Here is a 24,589-nt window from a genome sequence, read left to right on the forward strand (position 1 = left end):
CCGCAGGCTCCGCCGGCAGCCAAGCTTCCCCCTCCCCCGCCTCTTCCCCCAGCGTGCTGCGTGGAGTCCCGCCTCCTCTTCCTCCCTGCCGCCGATGGCCCTTGCGAGGGAGGGGAGAAGAGCAGCCCCAGTGCCCTCACTGCTCAGACTGGTAAGGAGGCAGGGAAGGGAGGCAGGAGCAGGGCCTTGGGGAAGGGAGGCAGGAGCAGGACGTATCCCTCCAGCCCCCTCCGTGAGCCGCTCAGGGCAGGGGGCTGGGAGCACCCCCGTGATCCCAGCCCACCCCCCCACCCCACCCAGCCCTCTGCCCTGATCCCTGCACCCCAGCCCCCTGCATTCCCCCACGACCTCATCCCTGATTCCTGCACCCTCCACACATACCCTTCCCCCTCACTCCCCATGCCCTGACTCCTGCACCCCTTCACATGCCCCCAGCCCTCTGCCCCGACTCCTGCACCCTCCACACATACCCAGCCCCCCATACCCCATTCCCTAACTCTTGCATCCCCCACATCCCCACCCTGAGCAGCAGGTTGGCAGCGGGCTGAGCAGGGCCGGCGGCTAGGACCCCAGCTGGCAAGGGGCTGGCAGCCAGAACCCCAGACCGGCAACAGGCTGAGCGGGGCAGGCAGCGGGGACCCTGGCTGTCAGGAGCCAGTGGACGGAACCCCAGACTGGCAGCGGGCTGAGCTGCTCGGCCCGCTGCCGGTCTGGGGTCCCGGCCCCGCTCAGCCCGCTGCCGATCTGGGGTCCCGGCCCCGCTCAGCCCGCTGCCGATCTGGGTGAACGGAACCCCACGCCCGCAGCGGGCTGAGCACACCGGCGGCTTAAGATCAGCATTTTAATTTAATTTTAAATGAAGCTTCTTAAACATTTTGAAAACCCTGTTTACTTTACATACAACAGTAGTTTAGTTATGTTATATATAGACTTATAGAGAGAGACCTTCTAAAAACGTTTAAATGTATTACCGGCATGTGAAACCTTAAATTAAAGTGAATACATGAAGACTCGGCACACCACTTCTGAAAGGTTGCCCATCCCTGGATTAGTGTATGCAAATCCAGAGGGTTTCAGGATGAAAGTAATGAGAGATATTTTTAATGGGAACCTAGTAATTTGATTGCGAGGATTTACATAGTGATGCATGATTGCTGTCATTTTCAGCAGTATGGAAAAATCTCATGATTTTTTTTTTTTGACAGTGAGAGCATGTGAGACCACCTGCCTTTCTCTTTCACTACCAAGGACTACAAATGATCTTTTTTCTTTATATCTCACATTCCCCTCCTTTTTAAAACTGGTTTAACTTTCTGCTCTCATCAAATTCACTCTCTAGAAGCCATGCACATAGTAACACTGAATGTAGGACATGCCTCTTCGGGTATGGTGATTCACCCTTATGATTTGTTATTGTTTGGACAATACTTGCTACCGGCCTATGGCCTGGCCCCTTTAATTTACATATGCTATTCTGCATAATAAAAAACCATAACATATTTTTAGAGCTCAGATTAATTAAATACGCTGTTCATAATGAGCAGAATTTTAGCTTCAAATAATGCAGCACTGAAATATCTCAGAAATAACTGCCAAGTGCTTTCTATTTTCTTAATATTAAGATTTCAATTCCCATACACATGCTTGCTACTTTTAAGTGTTCTGTTACAGAATACAAGCATATAATTAAAGGGGAAAAAAATAAAAACCAAGGACACTGAAGGCATCACAATGAAGATAGCATAAAATAATGGAATTTCTTAGTTGTTTGCTCTTCTTTGAGCTACATTTCATTGTTTTAAAAATGAATTCTGTGCTCATGGAATGTGCTATCTTTCCAATAGAAACAAATCACTTCACATAGGCCACCAAGTAGTCAATCAGTAGCCAGTAATGACACAATCTGAATTTAAACCAATGACTTAATGCAAAAGGCTTTTTATTTCATTACCAATTTTCTCCTAGTTAACCCTTCTGAAATATTCTTCTGTACTAAGAATTAATTTCTTGAGGAATACATTTAGATAACTACATCCTGATACGCCAGTGTTATATACTATAGACAGTTTGTTCAGTAAACTAAACAGAAAAAGCCTCTGTTGGCAGCAAGCAATATAAAACCCTAGGATAATTAGTGAGGAAATGAACTTACTCAATGTAAAAGTCTTGCAGAATTTTCAAAATCTGGTTAAATACATCTGGATCTAAGGATTTTTGGAACAGCTTAGGGTAAAGTGAAGGCTCTATTTGCTTTGGAAGAATAAAAAACAATGTTATTTACAGACAAAAAATATTATTCAATTGTGAAAACTGAAACTAGTAATTTTAAGTTCTCCTAGCAGGATCCATTCCCTTCCACATATTTTTATAGTGCCTACCAACATCATGGGTACTCCTGGAAATAAGTTAAAAAAAATTACAAGAATAGGTTTTGGTCTATTATGCATATGGCCTTCTACATTCTGTTGAAAAGATAGCTGTAGTTACAAGGAAATATATTTTTCTTCTTAGAGCTACTCATTTTATTTTATTTACTTGTACCTTTTTGCAAGTGATTGTTAAAGGTTTTTAAAAAAAAATTAAATTAACCCTTGGTAACAAGGGAGGAACTAAAATTACTTTTTTCCTTCAAAAATATTGAATTAAAATATACATTAAAGTAGTTTGAGGCACTTTAAAATATCTATACAGCCTATACAGGAATAAGAATGCTGTATTCTTCAATGCTACAGCTCCAATCCAGTAAACACACATGTGAGTAACTGGAGTTCAATGTGGATACCAAGATGTGTGTTTACATAATTTGGGCCTAAATTAGAAGGAAGGGATTTAAAAAAAAAAAAAAAAAATAGGGCACCTTTCCTAGACTTATACTGTAAATGTCAAATAAAACAAAATCAAGCACAGAATGAAAATTATTTTCACATGGAGTCAAAGCTCCTAGTTTCATGGGAAAGGGGTTTAAATTAAAATAAAGATACGGCCATTTGTGCACTGTTAAATCATTCCAGACACTAAATTACCCAATCCAACATAAAAGGGCACTATTTCTTTAATTATTTCTACAGTTGCAGTCACAGAATACTACTTCTCTTACCTTTAGGTACATGTACATCTTATCTGGGCAGCCTTTCATTTTTCTGAAATCAGATTCAAGCTGGAATGAATTTGCAGGGATTGCAGGGACATCAGATGTAGATGCAGGAAGTAATGTTTTTTCTTTTTCTAGATGATTTCTCAGACTGGACGACTGAGGTGTAGCTGATGGCATATCTTTCATACTGGTAGGAGGTCTAAAACATGTGTTTAATTATACATTTTAAAATAAAAATTCTGGCCATTTCATAAAGGAGTCTTAATTGGAGCTATTGGGTGCCATCTCTTTTGCAAACCTGAGCCTTAATAAATATCCTCACTTTCAAGGTTTTAGTAATATTTTGTATAAAAAGCAATTATTTTCTTCAGACAAAAATATTCCTAAACTTTGAAATAAAAGCAAACATATTTAAATGGAGCTAATTAAATGTTTTTTTTAAAATATGATTTTACTGGTCAATGTAAATGATTTTCCAGTCCTGTAAAAAAGTATATGCTACATATTTACTATATTTCCAGAAACAACTGTTTTTAGAGCACAAAAAACTTCTACCATTCAATATATATCAGCATTACAGAAATTCTTTTGCCCACAGCTGCAAGAATAAGAAAATAAGTTTTCTTTGCAATTTCATAATGCAAAACAATAAGCATGTCAAATGTGAAAACATTTTCAACACTGATTACAGTGCAGCCATTTGTTCTCCTATAATTTATTTGTCATTTCAATCAGTATATTTTTAGAGGTTAGAACATGGCTGTAAAAATGTACTTTTGCCCTAAAAACACTACAAACTGAATCCATTCAGCTGTTCAGGGGAGGAAAAAAAGAACTAAATTTTTCCAGTTAGTAAAAACATGTTAAAAAGGCAAGGAATACCATATTAATATTCTCTGACAGTTCGAAGAGCCTGGGAAATTAGCTTAAACAGCCAATCAAGGATTCCCAACACCTAGGTGTAGGGAGCTATCTCCACTGGTTCTATATCACCCAGCCCAGCACACACCCATTTTAGGAGTCATCCCAGGGATGATTCCAGCCAACGTAATGACTCTTGTCACAGGCTCACTGGCGTTTTAAGGGGAGTTGGGCTCAGCCTAGTCGAGACAGGTCAGCTACCCTCTCCCTCCAGCTGATCCTGATCAGCTAGGGAGCAAATAGTCCTGTTTAATTATTAGTCCCAGCTGAGAAGGGGTTACGGGATCACCCCAAAGGGTTGCAAGAGCTTGGTTGGGGGAGGCGGGCTGATTCCTCTAGTAGACTCTGGAGAAGGGTAGCTCCCAGACAGACAGCCTGGTGGACTGAGAGTTTCAGGAAGGAGACTGGCTCCTATGACTGACCCTGGAAGCAGGGAAGCGCCCTGAAAGTCAGAGCTCTGTGGAGAGTGGAAAGACCTGAGAGCATAGGCCAAGAAGGGTGGAGAACCCTTCTGTTATGCTGCACTTGGGGTTACTGTTTACATTCGTTACCAGTACCTTGCCGGGTAAGGCTGATGAAGACTACTCCCTGGGAGAAAACTGAGGCATGGTGAATAGTGCTGTGGTGGGCCACAAGGGGGTGCTGTGGTGTCTGACCCTGCCACAGACTCCTTGGGAGCTCTTACCAGTCAACAGAGCTTAGAGCAGACACGAGGCTCCTGGCTGCCTCCACAATTGGACAAGTGGTGGTAAAATGCTTTAGTACCATCTTTGTTGCCTCCACTCCCTGGGTGTGCAGAGCACACCTCTAGCACTCCTGAGAATTTGCCCTAAAATTCCCAACTGACCTTCTATAATTGAGATAAGATGTAGTGCATAGGAAAATGTAGCATATTTTCTACATCAAGATTACATAACTTTCCTCAGCTATTTGGAATACTTGAGCAAAAAAACAATCCAAGTTAACAATTTGTCCAACTGTATCTAAAAGGCTCATATTTGTTGGGGGGGGGGAGGAGGGGAGAGAATAGCTCAGTGGTTTGAGAATTGGCATGCTAAACCCAGGATTGTGAGTTCAATCCTTGAGGGGGCCATTTAGGGAACTGGGGTAAGAATCTGTCTGGGGATTGGTCCTGCTTTGAGCAGGGGGTTGGACTAGATGACCTCCTGTGGTCCCTTGCAACCCCGATATTCTGTTTCAGAAGTCTCTCTCCCTCTCTCACACACATACATTCTGTGAACCTATGTTTCTAAAGTAAATCTTCAAACAAGGTGTATACAGCTACAAGACTATTTAATAAAAACAATACAGTAGTTACATTTTCAAATTTCAATTACAACTACATTTAAGCAAGGTTTTTTGGTACAATATTCCAAACATATAATAATTTGAGAAGGATTACATACACACCCACATTTGCTTATCAAATCCAAGAACACCAAAGAATTTATTATACTCACTGGAAGGCTGGTATATCACTGATTTCTTCAATTTTCAACTGTTTTGCTCTAGGAATATCAGATGTGGTTAAGAGGTCATCTTGACTTAGATTCTTTGTTGTTTCTACACTTGTAGAATTAATCCAATTATTGACTAGAGTAGTAGTGTTAGGCACATCAATATTCTGCATCTCATCATCTACTTCTTCAATGAATATTCTTCTCAAAGGTTTCTGAATAGAACAAACACTTAAGGTTAGTGGGATCCTCTACTTTATTCTTTGTAAAGACTACAAATAAAAGATTATTGTTTACAATGGACTAGAACCCCAGAGCCACCATGTTAGTGTGTGCTGGTGTCCACTGCAGATACTTTACAATAAAAATATACAGTGTTTACATATTTATTATAATTTGTGACTTCAAAACTCATCATAAAATGAAAAATATTCTCTCTCATTTGGCCTTTTCCCTGCTACCATTTTACTTTATTCATCTGTATCATGGGGCATTCTCACCTCAAAGTCATTCCATTTCTATATTCTGTTCTCCCAGACAACTAAAAGATAAAAAAACCCAACAACAACAACAACACTTCTTCTGAGAGGCCCTTTAGTCTTTCAATTTAGGATCTAGGATATTTGGTCAGTCCATTAGTCAATCAAATTTTGTATCCTGACTTCAAAAGAAAGATGTAGCAATGAGATTTGACTAGCTTTATTTTGCTATATAAATATACTACAACATAAATAAAATATAAATAACTACAAATGGGTCTGTGGTCACATTTAAAATCCAGCCATACTATTTGACTAAATGACATCCGGAGGCATTGAATTCCATAGTTTACCTACCCATTGTTACTGAAATAATTTGTTTTATTTGTTCCTGTTTTGTTAATAATTACTTTGATCCCTGCCTGATCTCCAACGATTGCAGGCATCATATTACAGGCCCTCCACAGGACCTCAGGGTCTTTTACCAGCCACCCAAATGAAGGATGAATTCCATCCACTGAATGTAATCTTTTGGGAGCAGAGTGTGTTATGCATATTTGCAAGGCTATATACAATTATTAGTAATGTGACTCAAGTTCAAACAACCAATTAATCTGTTAAAGGGAAGAACAGAAGAATGCAATCTGGGGCAGATTCTCTGTCATGACTGAGATCTGCTTAGCACAGTGAAGAGGCCATCAGGGAACCAGTTATGACTTTCCAGCCCCCAGCTGCGGCCCAGCCACACCTTAGGTTAGAACAGTGTGAGTTGCTCTAACAGCTATGCTAGCTAGCAACAATCTCCAAAGAACAGTCCTCCATCTTGGGATAGGCAGAGTGCAATCCATTATGGACACAACCCATCCTGCCCCATGTCAGGAACGGTGTAGGGTCTCCACTGGGGAGATACAGGTGGTTTCTGTTCTCTTTGTACTGCAAGATCAGTGAAAAGAGAGCCGAGTAGGACAGTACATTTGTAAGTGTCAGTAAATGTCTAACATTAATAGAACCATGAAGGACAAATTAATCTATATTTAGTATCTCCAGTTAGTGCAGCTTTTAAGCTGAAAATTAGCATGTCAATAATGCAGCTGATATAACCAAGTGTAATTTAACATTATAGAGGATATATTCTATTACATTTGTATTATACAATATCTTTTAATTGGATATAATTAATCCAATGCTTATTTTTAAAATTTAAAGTAAAGGACATTATTTTCTACCTAACTTTAGTCTGTTACCAATTTTGGTTTATATTACAATTAATGGACTCAAGAAACAAAACTGTTTGGAAGTTATTTATTAAATTAAGAGAAAATGTATTTGTTAAACATTAGTATGCTTTGCACTGTACAAGATACAGTAAATACTCTGTGTCCCAGGGAATTTACCTTATATTTATAAGAAAAAGAAAAGAATTAAAATGTATGAATAGTGCAAGTCTAATGCATTCTGAAATCTGTATCTGCAAACTATATTTATTATCTTAATATATATTTAAATAAGGCATTTTTACACTAAAAGCGTTCATGCCAAATATCAGTTTACATTTACAACACAAAAGGTAAGAAAGGAGTTAAATGTTGAACTCCACTATTTCTCCATGCCCCTCTTTATTTTCAAGATGTTTTCCCCATTCTCTCTCACTTACAGTTGATCTAAGATGTAAGGGTTTATCAATGGGCTGCACCAGGTTTCGTATTTCTGTTTCTTCTGCGGATGGTTCAGGACATTCCTGGTAAGTCCACAGCCCTTTTTCAACTAATTCCTTAAAGATAATTGTTCAGATAATTAAAATTAAGGTTAGTTATGAAATTCGTTACATTTATACATATAATCTAAGCACAGAAATATTCTGTTAATAAACTGCAACATATTGTCACAAATATACATACATTCTGTATTTTGGTTAGTTCATTTATTGCTTGTTTATTGCCAGGTTCCAACTTCAAAACTGTTTCAAAATCTAAGTGAATAAAAAAACATGAGAAAAAAATGTATAAGTTTCAAGTTGAAGTATTTCTGGTCTTTTTCTTTTTTTTATTAAACTATCTGTTTTTCCCCAAAGGTAACCGCCTCCAAAATAATTAGTTTACAAGTAAATTAGGGCTGTCAGGCTATTAAAAAAAATTAATAGCGTTGTTAAACAATAATAGACTACCATTTATTTCAATATTTTTGGATGTTTTCTACATTTTCAAATATATTGATTTCAATTACAACACAGAATACAAAGTGTACAGTGCTCACTTTATATTTATTTATTTTTGATTACAAATATTTGCACTGTAAAAAACAAAATAGTCTTTTTCAATTCACCTAATACAAGTACTGTAGTGCAATCTCTTTATCATGCAAGTTGAACTTACAAATGTAGAATTATGTACAAAAAAATAATCGCATTCAAAAATAAAACAACGTAAAACTTTAGAGCCTATAAGTCCACTGAGTCCTACTTCAGCCAATCGCTCAGACAAAGAAGTTTACAGGCGATAATGCTGCCTGCTTCTTGCTTACAAGGTCACCTGAAAATGAGATCAGGTGTTTGCATGGCACTGTTGTAGCCAGCGTCAAGACATTTACGTGCCAGATGCGCTACAGATTCACATGTCCCTTCATGCTTCAACCACCATTCCAGAGGACATGTGTCCATGCTGATGATGGGTTCAGCTCGATAATGAACCAAAGCAGAGCGGACCAACGCATGTTCATATTCATCATCTGTATCAGATGCCACCAGCAGAAGGTTGATTTTCTTTTTTGGTAGTTTGGGTTCTATAGTTTCTGCATCGGAGTGTTGCTCTTTTAAGACTTCTGAAAGCATGCTCCACACCTCATCCTTCTCAGATTGCAGACGGCACTTCAGATTCTTAAACCTTTGGTCGAGTGCTGTAGCTATTTTTATAAATCTCACATTGGTACCTTCTTTGTGTTTTGTCAAATCTACTGTTAAAATGTTCTTAAAACAACATGTTGTGGGTCATCATCCAAGACTGCTATAACATGAAATATATGGCAGAACGCAGGTAAAACAGAACAGGAGACATACAATTCTCCCCCAAGGAGTTCAGTCACAAATTTAATGAACACTTCTTTTTTTTTAACTAGCATCATCAGCATGGAAGCATGTCCTCTGGAATGGTAGACGAAGCATGAAAGGGCATACAAATGTTTAGCATATCTGGCACGTAAATACCTTGCAATGCCAGCTACAAAAGCGCCATGCGAACGTCTGTTCTCACCTTCAGGTAATATTGTAAATAAGAAGCGAGCAGCAGCATCTCTCGTAAATGTAAACAAACTTGTTTCTCTTTGCGATTGGCTGAACAAGGAGAAGGACTGAGTGGACTTGTAGGTTCTAAAGTTTTATATTGTTTTGTTTTTGAGTGCAACTATGTAACAAAAAAATCTTTATTTGTAAGTTACACTTTCAGGCTAAAGAGATTGCACTACAGTACTTGTATGATGTGAATTGAAAAATACCATTTATTTTATCATTTTTACAGTGCAAATATTTATAATAAAAATAATAATATAAAGTGAGCACTGTACACTTTGTATTCTATGTTGTAACAGAAATGAATATATTTGAAAATGTAGAAAAAATCCAAAAAAATTCAGTGGGTATTCTATTGTTTACCAGTGCGATTAATCGCGATTAACTTTTTTGAGTTAATCGTGTGGGTTAACTGTTTGAATTTAAATTAGAAAAATATAAAGCTAGACTATTTCCTAGTAGCTAATAATATGTAATATAAGAAAATTTGTATAACTAGGTGGGAAAAAGACATTTTAGGTTAAAATAAGACTTATTATGAAAGCATCAGTAACAGTTCCATATTTAAGATTGATTGGCATGTTATACTTAAACAGGAACTACAAATGCATAATTAGTGCACCCAAACAGCCATAACTCTGTCCTGTAGTGATACCACAAAGCAGCAGGGCTGAGAAAAAAAAAAGTGCATCTTTAAAGAAAATTATTTTTACCTAAAATGGAACTATAAATACTAAAATACTTTACTTATAATTATGTGGTTATTGCATGGTGTCAGTACAGAGACTTAAAGTTGTTTAGGTGCCTTAACTGTGCATTTCCATACCTTTAACATGTTTGGATTTCTTTTAAATTTAATCTTAACTCTGAATTACCTAGTTTTATCATATTTGTTTCTGGAACAGTTACACTATTCCTGTGATGTATTTTCCTCTAAATTATTATTCTCAAACTAGACTCCATCTTAATGTAGTTTTTGGCTAGAGATAATACTAAAAACACAGGCTGAAGCTTGAAAATTAGGTTGGTTTAATGACCACTATGGTATCAGTCTTCATATCTCCCACTCTCCCAATATTCACATCCCATGCAGTTGAGCCCTAATTTCTTGCAGGAATCCAAACCAGGAATCCAAACCTAGAATCCTTCTACAACACTTTTTAAATAATACATTCCATTGCAATCTTTTGAGAGATAATTTTATCTGTTCAAATGAGTAAGGGGTGGAAGGTGAAATAAATCTTCAATTTGGCATACCAATGCAAAAAAATTAGAGATTTGACATTCATGGTACCAAAAAAGTGGTCTTCCTAGAAGTTGTGCCCCAATATACTGGAAATGCCAATAAATTGGTGTAATTGTTTATTGGGTGTTTAAAGAATCAGGACTAAATAAATCTACATATAGTACCTAACCCATCACAAATATTTGCTTGCATAGAAAGTCTCACCTTGCATAGCTTCTTTTAGCTTTCCTAGTGCTGCTCTGGCAGTCCCTCTTCTGGCAAAAGCTTTAGAATAGGAAACATCTAGTAATACAGCTTGTGTGCAGTCTGCTTCTGCCTCCTCATATCTCAGCAGGAAATAATTTTTAAAAGATTATTATACTAATCATGTAATGAAAACACAGTTTTCAATATTAAAAAAAAAAGGTTTCTCCAAGGTATAAACATTTGGACCAAAGGCTTAATATCCGGATGCCTAAAATTAAGTCCTTAAATCCATATTTAGACACCAATAGAAGTGGCCTAGTTTTTAGAAGTGTTGAGCATCCCCAGCTTCAGTTAAGTCAATGGGAGGTTCAGGAGCTCAGTACACCTTTGAAAGTCAGTCCTCTTTTATTAAGTGATTAAATATCAATCTAAGGGTTTAATTTTATGCACCTAGGTTTGAAAATGTTAGCCTTAGTTTTTGTTACATCCAGTGACGCAACACAGATCTAAATTCCCAGCTTTTGTCAGAGCCTGTCTACAATATTAGTTTATTTCTAGACTTTTTTTTCTTTTAAATACAACAAACTACAGAGTTTTTAGAAAGCAATATTTTTCCAAATAAGCGTAATCTAACAGACTTATTAAAAACATTTATATTATATACTTTAATATATTGGTTCTGTACCTGAATTTTGTGACAGCCACACAGAAGAACAGATACTATATGGAAAGAGCCTTTACAAATGGTAGAAACTTTTGTCTCATTTGACTGTAAAATTCAATTCCAGAGACAAGTATGCGTGTCTATGGTTACTGAGACTTCTTGGTTTACTCAAACAGCAAACAACAACAAAAACCCAACTACCTTTCTACGTCCATTACTGAAAAGAGTTTGTATGGTTAAAAAAATATTTGTTTTTATAGACTGCTTATAACCATTCCTTAAGAAGTTTGAAATCTGAATCAATTTCTTTAGCAAAATTAGCTCTCTTCCATCCTATACGAGACATCTAGCAACTTGCTATCTTTTTGTCATACATAAGCAGCATTGATCCGGGTCCTTTGAAGAGACGAGTATAGTTGCACAGAACTTTAAAAAGTAAGAAAAATTGGACTGGTTAAATTGTGAGAAAATGATTCAAGGTTCATTGTGGTTTCAACCTAACCCAATTTTTCTCTCTTTCAAAATGTTTTCATTAAAAATTAATCACAAGATGACATATGCATATATTAAAGGAGACATTGAAAAGAAAAACTGAACATTTGTTTGAATCTATTTTATACTGAATTCTAAGAAGAGTGTAGAATGAATGGCAGTAACAGTTTGAATTTAAATGAAACTGATGTATCATTTTTTGTTCCCAATTTACAAAGAATAGAGAAGCATACACTCAACACCACTTACTTCTGAATCTTTAGATAGGCCATAGCTCTGTTAGCTGGCAGAAGTGCATTGGTGCCATCTGCTGCTATACCACGTGTATAACATTCAATTGCTGCTTCATATTTTCCCTCTTTGAAATATCCATTTCCCTGATATATTTGGATGGAAAAATTGTGCAATATTAAGGAAGTTCTGATAGACATTACATATACTGGTGAGCATTTAAAAAATACTAATAAGGCGAGTCACATTAATAAGTGATGCATTTTAAAATTTGCTAGAAATGAGAAGTACTTTACTACATTAAATGGAAGACGTTTTGTAACCAGATTACATTCCATTGCAATTTTAGAGAGATAATTTTATCTGTTCAAATGAATAAGGGGTGGTAGGTGAAATAAATATTCAATTTGGCCTACCAATGCAAAAAATTAGAGATTTGACATTTATGATGCCTACTTAGTTTTCATATATAGAAATAACACACTGGAAAAACTGTCAAACATGGATTAACTTTTTAACCTTACCACTACTCAAATATTCTTCACAAAATTAATTTCTCACAACAGACCAGCGCCATGGGATGAGATGATCATATTTAATAGAATACACACACACACACATATATACACACACACACTAATAGTAGTTTTTTATATAAATATAAATAAAAATGAAAAATAAGTGATGTAGTGATACTATTCTAAGTTGCAATTAAAAAAATGTTTTACTACATTTACATTACTACACTTCATATAGAAAGTTCTTTAAAAAGAGTATAAACTTCTTTTTTTTTTTTTTTAAAACCCATGTCTGATAGGAGATTCAACTGATTCAGCCCTATTAAAAAAAGGACTCAATCACTGCTCAGATAAGGGTGGTGGTGTGCAGTTTATTTGTCAGATTCCTGCTCTTCGGAAGAAGACTAGAAGAAATAAAATCTAGAATCAAAAATAATGCATATGGCAAAACATTCTATTGCATTACAGTAGAAATCTACATCTATGATGCATTTTTTTTCAGATAGTTATAGGACATCAGTCATAGAAAAGCTTACGGAGTTACTTCAAGATTATATGGCTCCATATAACCCAACTGTAACCTATAGTACCACCTGTTGCAGAAATAAGTGAGAAGGAAGGAAATTTATAAGCACAGAGGAAAAACAAAAGCAGACAGATTTCAGCATAAGGAATCCTTAGCAATAGTTTATTATGACTTAGCTGTAAGAAAAGCCAAGAGTTCCTCTTTCTCTAGGTAGGCCCTCTAACTCATCTTCTTCAGATTGCAAAATGCTTTGTCAATGCACAATTTCTCCCCCTGACTATGGAAGTCTGTATCTCTAGTTATTATGGCTATTCTGAAAAAAATATACCTGGCACCACTGTTGCTTGCACAGTAAAATTATAGTATACTATTACTTAACTTGAGTAAATATTTTGTTTATTTTCCCCTCATGGGTAAAGGTTATGTGATTTACCAAATCTTTCTCTGCAATAGCCTTCTGCTTGAGCTGCTGCTCTTCTATTTGCTTCTTTTCTTCTTCTGTTAATTCAAGATTCTTTCCAACTTCTTCAGCTTCGTTTTGTTGTGAATTTTCTTTTGATGTTAGAGCCTGGGATAGATAGCATCAGCAATATTATTCAACTCATTTTCTCTCACACACAGAGCTTGTCTATATGGTGGCTTTGTCCACACCAGGCAGAAGTGTAAATTCTAATGTGCACTAACATGTCACTCACTAAGTTGAGTAGGTATCTTTTAGTGTGTGCCAGCAGGATCCACACAGGCCATTTAATGTGCAACATGCTGGCGCACATTAGCATTTACACTCCTCCTGGTGTGGACTAAGGCACCATGTAGACAAGTCTACACACACACACTTTTCTTCAACTGGAATATATCACAATTTGTAGTCTAATCAAAACTCTATCTTGGAAAGCATTTTATTTATTTTTAAGGAAGCTACTTTGTTATAACTTGGATGCATACAATTTCTCACGGTTAGAAATAAAAACATTTAAAGGGACTAGCTCTTGAAAAGGGACTAGAGCTCGTCATTGTGTTGAAGTGTCTACCTACCACATGCTTCCATCACAGCGTCTCTGTGAAGCACAACTTTGATTTTTGTTAAAATATTTAGCAGAGGGCAGTAAAATTCTGATGTTCCAGTTTCTGAAGAATGCTTGTAGCTTATTCCCAGCACAGTCTGTACAATGATTAGCTCCAGCTGGCAAATCATTTTAGAGTTCATTACAATGTTTAAAAGGCAAAGATTTGTTTTAAAAGTAACTTTTCCAAATGTTTCCAAAATAACAGGGGTATTATTTTTGGACTCTGAGTAACTTGTATTTACCACAGCTAATTAAAATCAACATTCTCTCTCAGTACACTGCTTGCGTGGTGGACCTACCATAGATTTTAATCCACATCGATTTTTGATCTCCTGCCATGCTTACACCCACTCACCACGCTTCCCAATTTGTATCAACTACAAAAATTAGTCTGAGGCATAAGTAGAGCGCACTCAAACATAGGATCAGCCAGAATTACTCTGTAGCTAACGGAACACTACGTTCTTCCACTTATATACAGTGCTACTATGTGACTTATGCTAGACTGATCACAAACATAAAAACAAAAACAAAAGAACAGATGGGAGGATGAAAATCGTTTGCGAAATCAAAAACAGGTTAGAAACATAACATGGTCAGAATATTGGTATCCACTGTTTTTTTCCCACCAAGATTTATATGGTTTAGTCCACTGTAGGCCAATGAGCTACCATTTCTTTGGTCAATGCTTATTAATTTCCAAGAAGTAGATTAAAATTTTTCTTAAAATCCTGATGGAAAATATGGCATGTACTAAAAGCATAAATATAAAATAAACAAAGGTTTCTTGGCATCATGAATCAAGTTAAATATAAAAAAAGGTGTTTATTAGACTGTTAGCAACGATTCATCTCTCTTACCTGATGGATTTTCTGGAGTTCATTTTTTGCTTCAAAGTTATCTGGATCCAGTTCTAAAACCTTTTCATAATCTAAACAGTAGACAGGACATCAAAATTCCATATTTTTATATAACAACATTACAGGTGAGAAATTAGAAACTCGCATATTTAACTATTACCAAAATGTGAACTGACAGCTTCTATCAAGTCATTTTGTGGTACTACCAAAATAATGACTAGCTGGCTTAAGATGTGACACAGAGTTTACTATTCTAAGCCATTTAAAATCCAATTATTTCATATACTACTTGTAACTACTCTTCTTAGACTTACTCTCCCTTTTCAACTTGCCAGATAAACTTGATCTGGCACCCATTTGATTTCTTCTTGAAAATGGAAATCAAGAGTTCTTTATCAACAGGGATAAAAACAAACAAACAAAAAATCTACCAAAAGAAGCTTTAGTGTATAAAAGAGTTTGCATTTACAATAAGGATTGTTTTAAATAATTAAAAAAACAACTAACCTTCTTTGGCCCCCTCAAGATTTTGCAAAGAAAAGCGAGCAGCTCCTCTCCTGGAATAAGCCTTTGTATAATTCTTATTTAGTGCAAGTGCTAAATTGCAGTCAGATTCAGCAACAGAAAACCTATAACAATACTGCAAATTAGTTATTTTGAATACATTTAGATTAAAGAGAAACATAAGTATGGCTCCAGATTAAGCTAACTGGATTTATCCGAAGTATGACAGAACATTAGAGAGAGTCCATTTTGGGGGGTTTCAGTGACATTAACCCTCTAGATAAAGACAGTGCGTAGAGGCGGTATTCAGCATTAGCTGTTGACATGAACTCTGACAATTTTAGGTGTACTATTCCTCAAAGTATTTTCAGCACTATTCTGATGGTAATCCCCTTTGGGAGTAAAAAGGCAAAAAACAAACAGCTTACTCTCTCTGCCCCAGGGCCACCTGGGACTTTTCCTGACATCTGGAGGAGGCTAGAGCAATACCTGATGCCCAATAAAGACTGAATTCCCAATAAAGGGCCTGGATCATGCCCAGAAATGAGGTTTAGATCTCAGTTGAGGTACCTGATAAAGGGAGCAGTAAGGGCTTGTATACATGAACACTTAGTTCACAACAAGCTCGGGTGTAAATCAACCCCAGACTAAACTGTTGTGCACTAAGTGCCCATGCGGACACTGCAGCTGCGCACTAAAAGTTGCCTAGTGAGCTTTAACCTAGTCTGCTTTGAAATGGGAACAGACTGAAGTGCGCTAGGGAACTTTGTGCGTATGAAGCCACATACTAGAAATTCCCATGTGCGCTTTAATCTACTCCCAAACAGGGTAGATTAAAGCGCACTAGGAAACTTCTAATGTGCAGCAGCAGGGTCCACATGGACACTTAGTGTGCGGCAGGCTAGTTACACCCCAGCTTGCTGCAATCTAAGTGTTTGTGTAGACGATCCCTAAGAGAGAAATATTTTTTCCTTTTCTTTGTTATGATGCACTCCAATATAATAGGTGTGCAGGGTCTCTAGACACCACAGTACCTCAGCAATAGGGAGAAAAGCAATCTCCCTCTGCCAAAAATGGGAAGTCCGGGAAGCACTGTGAAAATTTGGGGCTATTTTAGAGGGCAAAAAAAGAGAGTATCTTTACTCAAATATTCTACAACAGGGAGGTTGGGATTTCAGTCTAAAGCTGTGGAGGCAGACTGAAACTGATAACTTCAGAAAGACACTTTCCATCCTGGCAAATCAAATTCTACCTCCAAAGCTGCAAGCAGGCTGAAAATGCACATAAACAGACCTGTGGATCTTTGCATGACAAACAATATATTTATGACCACAATTCAAAGCAAAATAGTATTCCAAAGAAAAAATTTGATAACAAGTCTTACTTTTTCATTCTAAAGAAAGCAGATGCTCTGTTTGTGGGGAGGACTGGATTGTATGGATCAGCATTCATTCCCTTTGTGTAACATTTTATTGCTTCATCATACTTTCCTTGTTGAAAGTACATATTGCCCTGTTTATTAAAAAAAAAAAGGCAGCTGTCAATTTGTCACAGTACAGTCTTTTGCTAAATAAACATTTTGTACTCACTTCAGTTCAGTCTCTTAATTTTGTGGTGCAAAGAGAACAAACATTTTAAACGTTGGGTTAAACATTCCAGTTTAAAGTCTCCAAACATTGCTATCATTAGTCTGTTACTTACAAAACATTTCTAAAATGTTTCTCACCTTTCTACAGTCAATTTTTATTATCCCTGTAATAAAAATGGTTTACTTTGTCATACGCTATTATTTCAAGGTCATCCAGCTTGTTAAAAGACTCAACTTAATACAGACCACTGCTGTTTGAATTTCCATAATTATTAAAATCTCTTCATATGTTGCCAATGAAAATCCAACCAAATATCACAGTATTTTAGCTTTCCAAGAAAGCTATGACATCATGCCATAGTACATTTTGTATTTTCCTTTTATGTTACAAGTTATTCTGAGGCCAGAATATTGGCTTGCCCAAGTATAATTTGGAGATATTTGGAGAAGCGATGGGAAAAAAGAACTTATTGTTTTGGAATTGTTTCCACAGTTATGGAAGCAGCTTTCTATTGGCATTCAGAAAAGTCAGTCTGGGTTAGATTTTAAAGGAACATTTAAGACACAATTGACACCATTTTGAATTGAGATACACCCTGAGAGTTGTGTATATTTTCTACATTAATCTGTTTTCTGCCAATATTACTCCAATAATAATTTACATAGCATCTTCAAACAAAATCTTCTAGAAAAATAATAGTACTATGGGAAAGAAGCCAATGTAAAATCTTGTGAGGAATATTTGTCCAGCCCATCAGTCAAGATGAACTGTCCAATCTATACTGGAAGAACAAAGTGTCCTACAAATAAAAACAGTGATCATAAGGTTAACTCATAAATGACAGCAACTAAGATAATACAGGACAGCGTACAAGAGAAATTCAGAAGTAATGGAAACCCCCCCTTTTTTTTTTTTCTTCCAGATGGTTGGATCTAGGACAGTTGTGGGAACACAATCTCTAGGAAGGAGGATGACATACGCATCACACTTTTTTACTCTTAACAGCCTGCTGCTGCCTCACAAGACTACCAATTCTGCAAGCTACAGAATGAGCCCAGTGATCAGCAGCTGTACAAGGCAACAGACTCATACAGGTAAGCTGGAAGCTCAGAACTGAGAGAGTGAATCAAAAACGTATACTTCATAAAAGAAATGGAAAGGTCAGGAGACTGACAACAGGATATGAAGACTTTCAAGTCCAGCCAAAGTTGATAGTGACAAAGAGTTAGTACTGTACCATCTGAGTTCTGCACAGTCATATATAGTGAGTTGGAGTTCCCACCTCAAATCCTGATGAACAGATAGTCAAATGAAAAAACAAACAAAAAAAACTCCCATCAGAATTGGCACCCTTCTTCGAAGTCAACAGAAAGACCAAGGTTGAGACCTATGGACAACGACTGAACTACTCTCATGCCTAGATTTAGCTACTTTAGATCCAGGATGAGGAATACTGGCAAGGTGGTGGAGGAAGGGAAGACAACAGTATTTCCAGGGCTGTGCTATATTTAAGATAGGGAAGCTCAGTCTCAACAACCTAGCCCCTTTAACAAGCAGAAAGTTAACTTAAATGGTGTGCGAAGATCAGGAGGGAATCTTCTCACCTCAGAAGAATATAATGAATCATGGACCTTTGGCAAAATGAAGACATCATACATTCTAGCTGAAATTGGAGGGGAGAGAAAAAAGAATGGTTACTTAACCTACAGTAACTGTGGTTTTTTGAGCTGTGTTGTCCACCCAAATTCTGCTTCTGGTGTGCATGTGTCCCATGCATGTGAGATCAGATCCTTTCAGCCTCATCCATTGGGGCCACATATATGCCTTAGATACCTTTGTGATGTTCCCACCCACCCAAGGACATCAAAGGCAGAATGGGCTCAACGATCCCTCAGTGGAAATCTGATATTGCTTGTCGGCTTTTTTGGAAGTCGGTGCCATTGGTGCTGGGGTCTGCCACAAGATCTTAGCTATTCTAACAAGCCTTCATTAACAGGCATGGTAAGGCTACTTGAAGGCATGAAGAGTGCAGGATACCTAGTAATTTGTGTCAAGTATCAGAGGGGTAGCCATGTTAGTCTGGATCTGTAAAAAGCAACAAAGAGTCCTGTGGCACCTTACAGACTAACAGATGTATTGGAGCATAAGCTTTCGTGGGCGAATACCCATTTCGTCAGATGCATGTGTGTAATTTGTGTGGCTTTTCCTATACTACCTCTACCGGAATTTCTAACGTATCTGCTGTGTGCCTTAAAAGCTCTCAGAAGGTCCTGAAATCATCTGTCTAGCTAAGAATAGAAGTGATTGCCTCATCTGGTGAAGAGAAGGAATTGCTGTTGCAATAAGTGTTCTTCCATCTTCAGCTGCTATTCTTCATTGTCATGGTCTTGTTGTTGCAGACTATGAGATTGTACTAACTGACCCTGCTGAGTAAATCCACGGTGTCTTGTAGGAGATAGAACTACAGAGCAGGGGAAGAGTAAGGGTAAGGGCAGCACAAGGTGTCCTGGAATGACACAGGGTGGAGGCCATGGGGGTGAAGCCACAAAGAATGTTCTCCTCAAGTTTCCTGATGTCTGTGCCTATAATGGCACTCTCTGGAATCTATCTGGCCAGTAAGATTTATACAAGGCAGAGTGAGGTGTATGTGGAGATATCTTCCTGCTATGCTCTAAAGGGCAGGAAGAAAATGAATATGCTTCCTTTAATGGGGGAGCTATCTTGTCAGGTGTCCTAGGATCCTCCCACAACCAAGTGACAGGATTTAATAGGTGAGTTCATCACTACCATGGCCACATCAGAAGTTGGCAGTGAGGCAGAAGCACCTCTGCTAAAGGATGCAGATAGCTGGGGTGACTCCAGTAGTCTGGTGACCATAAGACGAATGGGTACCTAAGAAGTCAGTGCTGGAAACATCTGCGCTGCGGAGGTGAAGTCTGAGTCATGGGCACTGAGGCTCAAGGCTGGCAGTTCCAATGGCAGTACTGAGGGAAAAGACGACCCTGGTTTCAGATGGTGCCAGGAGTTCCTGGCGACTAACTGTACTAAGGCATCAGAGGGACTCAGTCTCGGTTACCAACTGCTTTTTGGCTAAGGGGCATCAGCTTCAGTCACGGTAGGTCTTTTGTCTGTTTTTATTGGGCACCATGATGGGTGACCATGTTTGTGCTTGACCCTGGAGTGGCGCTGCTTCCAATCACTTTCAGACAATGACTGGGTAGAGGAGTTCTTGTTTGTCCTGCCAGATGCAGTAGTCTTAGATTAAGAAAGTGCCTAGGACCTTGGTGTAGGGCCACAGCTCAGTGTGCATCCTCTTGGAAAAGGAACAGACTGAACACTTATCAGGATTCTGTCCCTCACCAAGGCAGAAGAAACACCAAGACCATCCACCATTAAACAACGTAGCAGCCTCTCAAAAAAGGACAAGTTTTAAATCCCAGGGATTTAGTTTTAGCCATATCAACTAAGTACCAGATAAACTCCAAATCTAATCTAATTTTTTTTTAGCCAAATGGTGTAACAAAGTAACTATTAACTAACTACACTAATAAACAATTCTAATTATCCTGACAACTAACAGGTTAGTGCACAGAGTATGCAGACACTGCAAGCGTTCTCTCTTGTTGTCAGGAGCAGTAAGAAAGAAGTGAGGGATAACTGGGCCCATTGCTCCCTTTATGTCCTTTCCGAAAGGGAGTATGAGTGTGGAGAGGGTGGTGCAGTTCAAGTGTATGTGGGCATGGTCATGGTCCCAACGGACACTGCTGTCTAAAAGAATCTGTTATTGGGCACATGCTCACCAGAAGTGGAATCCATGTGGACAATGACTTGAAGAAGCAGCCAATGTTCAAATGTCTCGGTCACTTTTTTGTTTTTTTTAAATGGTCATTTAATGCTGCAATAACCTTTTCTTTCTCAGCAAGAGCTTTTTCTGCATCTATATGAATTCCATCTTCTTCAGAGTCCGATTCTGGAGATAAGGAATCATGGGTACTATCTTCTTTGTCAAGTTCTTCAAGTATTTTGTCCTAAAAACATAAAATAAATTCACGTATATAATGTTCATTATAATCCATGACTCTATACAAATTATAACTAGATATAGGATTTTTAAAAATATATCTGTCAATTATTACAAATACTACTGATAGTTAAATAAAGACAAAACAAAGTACTAAGGTTGCAATGCTGCTCAGACACGGGGGTCCACTTGTGCAGATCTCTATACAGCATTGAAGCCTAAGAATGTATGACTTATAAATTTGTAAGCTGATTTTGAAATATTGACAAAGGTAATAAAACAACTTCCTGACAACACACATTAAAAAATAATAAAACTAAGTTATTCTACTTGGATTCTTATAAAATGCTAACTGTTATTACAGATATTTAAACACTGATAATGGTGCTATGGATGGGGCTTAGTAACAGCTGTGCTTGCAGTATAAAATTGCATAAATTTGAAAACATACACCATAAATGTTTGAAATACAGAATTATTTTCTGTGACTAGAACATAGCCATACTCCACGAAGTTCACAAAAAACCCTGAACTACCTGAATGTCCATTCTACATCAGGGATTTTAGATTCCTATTCAGGTTTCTCTACTCAAGAAAACATTTAAGCACATGCTTTAGTGCTTTTCTGAATTCAGGCCTTAATGAATTGCACAGATTTTTGCAGCAGGGCTTGCAATGCATGTTTTGGAGACCACTCAATTTGTAATCCGTAATCCAAACTGTAACATTTAAATTGACAGTCGTATAGGTTTTTCATGATCATTTTTAAATTTGTAAGTGGCACAATAAGTCATAACTAAATGAAAAGCTTTCACACTCAGTTTTGATTATGAAATCGTGATTTGTTTCACAGCATTTCAGTGTATTCACTGCACTTAGTTTTAGTGAATCTCAGTTTACAATTTTGTACTTGGAAAAATGTATTAATATACAAACAAGATGTCTCTGCACTTACCATGTCTAATTTAGTATATGTACAGCCATGTTAAACCCACCACACAGCAAAGAAAAAGTTCACTTTTACAGGGAAATATTTGTCATCCCCAAAACCCACCCCACGCCCAATGCTTATTTAAACATTTTAATCGCTAATAACATGGCTAAACCTCACAGATTCTACCCTTTTCTGAATGTAAATAAAAGTGGGATGAGCTTAGTATCTTAATACTTATTCTACTGAGTATTTTATTTTTTAGATCAAAGTTTTAAAAGACCTTAAATACTGGACTCCCATCATAAGACAGTTAATCAGTTACACCTCTACCTCGATATAACGCTGTCCTCAGGAGCCAAAATATCTTACCGCGTTATAGATGAAACCGCGTTATATTGAACTTGCTTTGATCCACCGGAGTGCGCTCTCCCCCCCCCCCCCACCACACACACACCCAGCACTGCTTTACCGCGTTATATCCGAATTTGTGTTATATCGGGTCGCGTTATATCAGGGTAGAGGTGTATTTTTAAAAAATAGCATTATCTACCTCAAAGCTACAGAAACATTAAAAAATTGTAATCAAAGTTAATTTTTAAAAAATAGCCATCCTCAAATCTCCAGCTTCTGTAAGCTGTTATCTCCTTGAGTAAACCTAACTGTGTAGCATTAGTCAGACATATCCAATGAGAAACCTGAGACTAAAATTCATAAGAGGCATCATCCTATTGGTATCCTGAAGGTTTCCATTCCTTTTAAACACCATGCTGCTTTCACTTCAGGAACCTAGTTAAGAGACACTTCAGTAGTAAGACTTCAGCTCCAAAACTTTCACAGATTAAATTTGTTTGATTCCAAATAATTAACAGAACGTATTCAGCCTTTACACAACAGCTTAATTCAATACACTTCTTGCATTGGTCTGGATGCTTACAATGTCAATAGCAGCACAAGCAGCATGAGCTCATGAACTCAGGGTTTGGCAGTTACTTCAAGAAACTATTTTCCGAATATTTTGTTTTAAAAACATATTAATCACAAAGCTTATTCACACATACTACACCTCTACCCCGATATAACGCTGTCCTCGGGAGCCAAAAAATCTTACCGCGTTATATCGAACTTGCTTTGATCAGACGGAGCGTGCAGCTCCGCCCCCCTGGAGCGCTGCTTTACCGCATTATATCCGAATTTGTGTTATATTGGGGTAGAGGTGTAGTAATAAACTGAGATGCCAAAAATGTTTTAAAAATACACCTCTACCTCGATATAATGCGACCCGATATAACACGAATTTGGATATAACGCAGTAAAACAGTGCTCCGGGGGGGCGGGGCTGTGCACTCCGGTGGATCAAAGCAAGTTCAATATAACGCAGTTTCACCTATAACACGGTAAGATTTTTTGGCTCCCGAGAACAACATTATATCGAGGTAGAGGTGTATATGTACGCCACCTTTAACAAATACTTCCATAAAAAGTTACAACATATATGTTAAATATTTACCTCACACGCTCTTCTCCTATTCTGAGCCACTTCTTGTAGAATTATTTTACATTTAAAAAACAAAACACTATTTTTAAAACCATTTTTTCTTAAAGACAAAAATTCATCATATGAGCCAGAGCAGGGCGTAACCACTGTGGAATAATTCACACCTAATGTATTTTAAATAAATTATAGTATCCTATTTCACATCTTTTCAAGGACCAAAATGTAAGCTATTTGGGGGAAGGAGTGTTATTTTCTGCTTTTACAATACCTAGTGCAACTGGGAACCAACCTACCAGGCCTCTAGGCACTAATGCAATATAATATTAAGCAATAGCATCAATTAGGTATGACACATGAGATAAGTATACCATATGCCTGGAATAACGTACCACATCAAGCTTTCCCCATGCTTCATAGTCATAAGATTTTATCTTGTTTTTTTTGTTTTCCTCAGTGGTTTTCTTAGAAGGTACTTTAGCTTTGCTCTTCTTTTTTTTCCTATATGCCTCATTTCGAATTGGTGGTAAATTCTAGGTAGAACAAACAGTTATTTCAGTGTAGTTTTAACTTAGAGAAATAGTTATGAGATTTTTTTTCAGATAAGACAGGATAACGTTTACAGTAAAATACTTTTTTTTAAACAAAGAATGATTGAAAACTGCATGTCTTAAAGATGAAGGCAGATTTAAGGTGGTACAGCTTTTGATACTAGCAACACATGACTGGCTTTATCTTCTAAGACAGGAGTGGCCAACCTGAGCCGGAGAAGGAGACAGAATATATCAATGTACACTGCCAAAGAGCCACAGTAATACGTCAACAGCCCCCGCATCAGCTTCCTCCCCCACCCCCCCGCACTCCCAGAGCCTCCAGCCCACCAGCAGCCCCACCGAACAGCGCCTCCCCCTCCCTCCCGATCAGCTGTTTCCTGGCGTGCAGTAGGCTTGGGGGAAGGGGGGAGGAAAGAGTGGGAGAAGCAAGGGCATAACAGGCTAAGGGGAAGGAAGGGGTGGAGTGGGGGCAGG

At 37.7% G+C, this 24,589-nt stretch overlaps 1 protein-coding gene across 10 annotated transcripts in view; it reads right to left on the minus strand.

Moving 5' to 3' along the window:
* RPAP3 (RNA polymerase II associated protein 3) overlaps window positions 1–24,589 on the minus strand; it is a 38,588-nt gene that overhangs the window by 5,640 nt on the left and 8,359 nt on the right. For 4 of the 10 annotated variants that reach the window (XM_005297966.5, XM_005297965.5, XM_024100613.3 and 1 more), the window contains exons 3-15: window positions 23,954–24,094; window positions 21,020–21,142; window positions 16,910–17,037; window positions 15,529–15,650; window positions 15,022–15,092; window positions 13,528–13,662; window positions 12,069–12,196; window positions 10,682–10,803; window positions 7,850–7,920; window positions 7,606–7,722; window positions 5,476–5,687; window positions 3,098–3,293; window positions 2,153–2,250 (exon numbers count right to left, since the gene is read on the minus strand). In XM_005297966.5, coding sequence (XP_005298023.2) covers window positions 2,153–2,250; window positions 3,098–3,293; window positions 5,476–5,687; window positions 7,606–7,722; window positions 7,850–7,920; window positions 10,682–10,803; window positions 12,069–12,196; window positions 13,528–13,662; window positions 15,022–15,092; window positions 15,529–15,650; window positions 16,910–17,037; window positions 21,020–21,142; window positions 23,954–24,094 — 1,664 coding nt within the window. Of the gene's footprint in view, window positions 1–2,152; window positions 2,251–3,097; window positions 3,294–5,475; window positions 5,688–7,605; window positions 7,723–7,849; window positions 7,921–10,681; window positions 10,804–12,068; window positions 12,197–13,527; window positions 13,663–15,021; window positions 15,093–15,528; window positions 15,651–16,909; window positions 17,038–18,718; window positions 18,778–20,914; window positions 21,144–23,953; window positions 24,095–24,589 lie in introns of those variants that run through there. The other 6 variants (XM_065557912.1, XM_065557909.1, XM_065557897.1 and 3 more) reach the window with 3 other exon arrangements.

Source organism: Chrysemys picta, chromosome 1 (assembly GCF_011386835.1).
Source record: "Chrysemys picta bellii isolate R12L10 chromosome 1, ASM1138683v2, whole genome shotgun sequence".
Classification (NCBI taxonomy): Eukaryota; Metazoa; Chordata; order Testudines; family Emydidae; genus Chrysemys; species Chrysemys picta.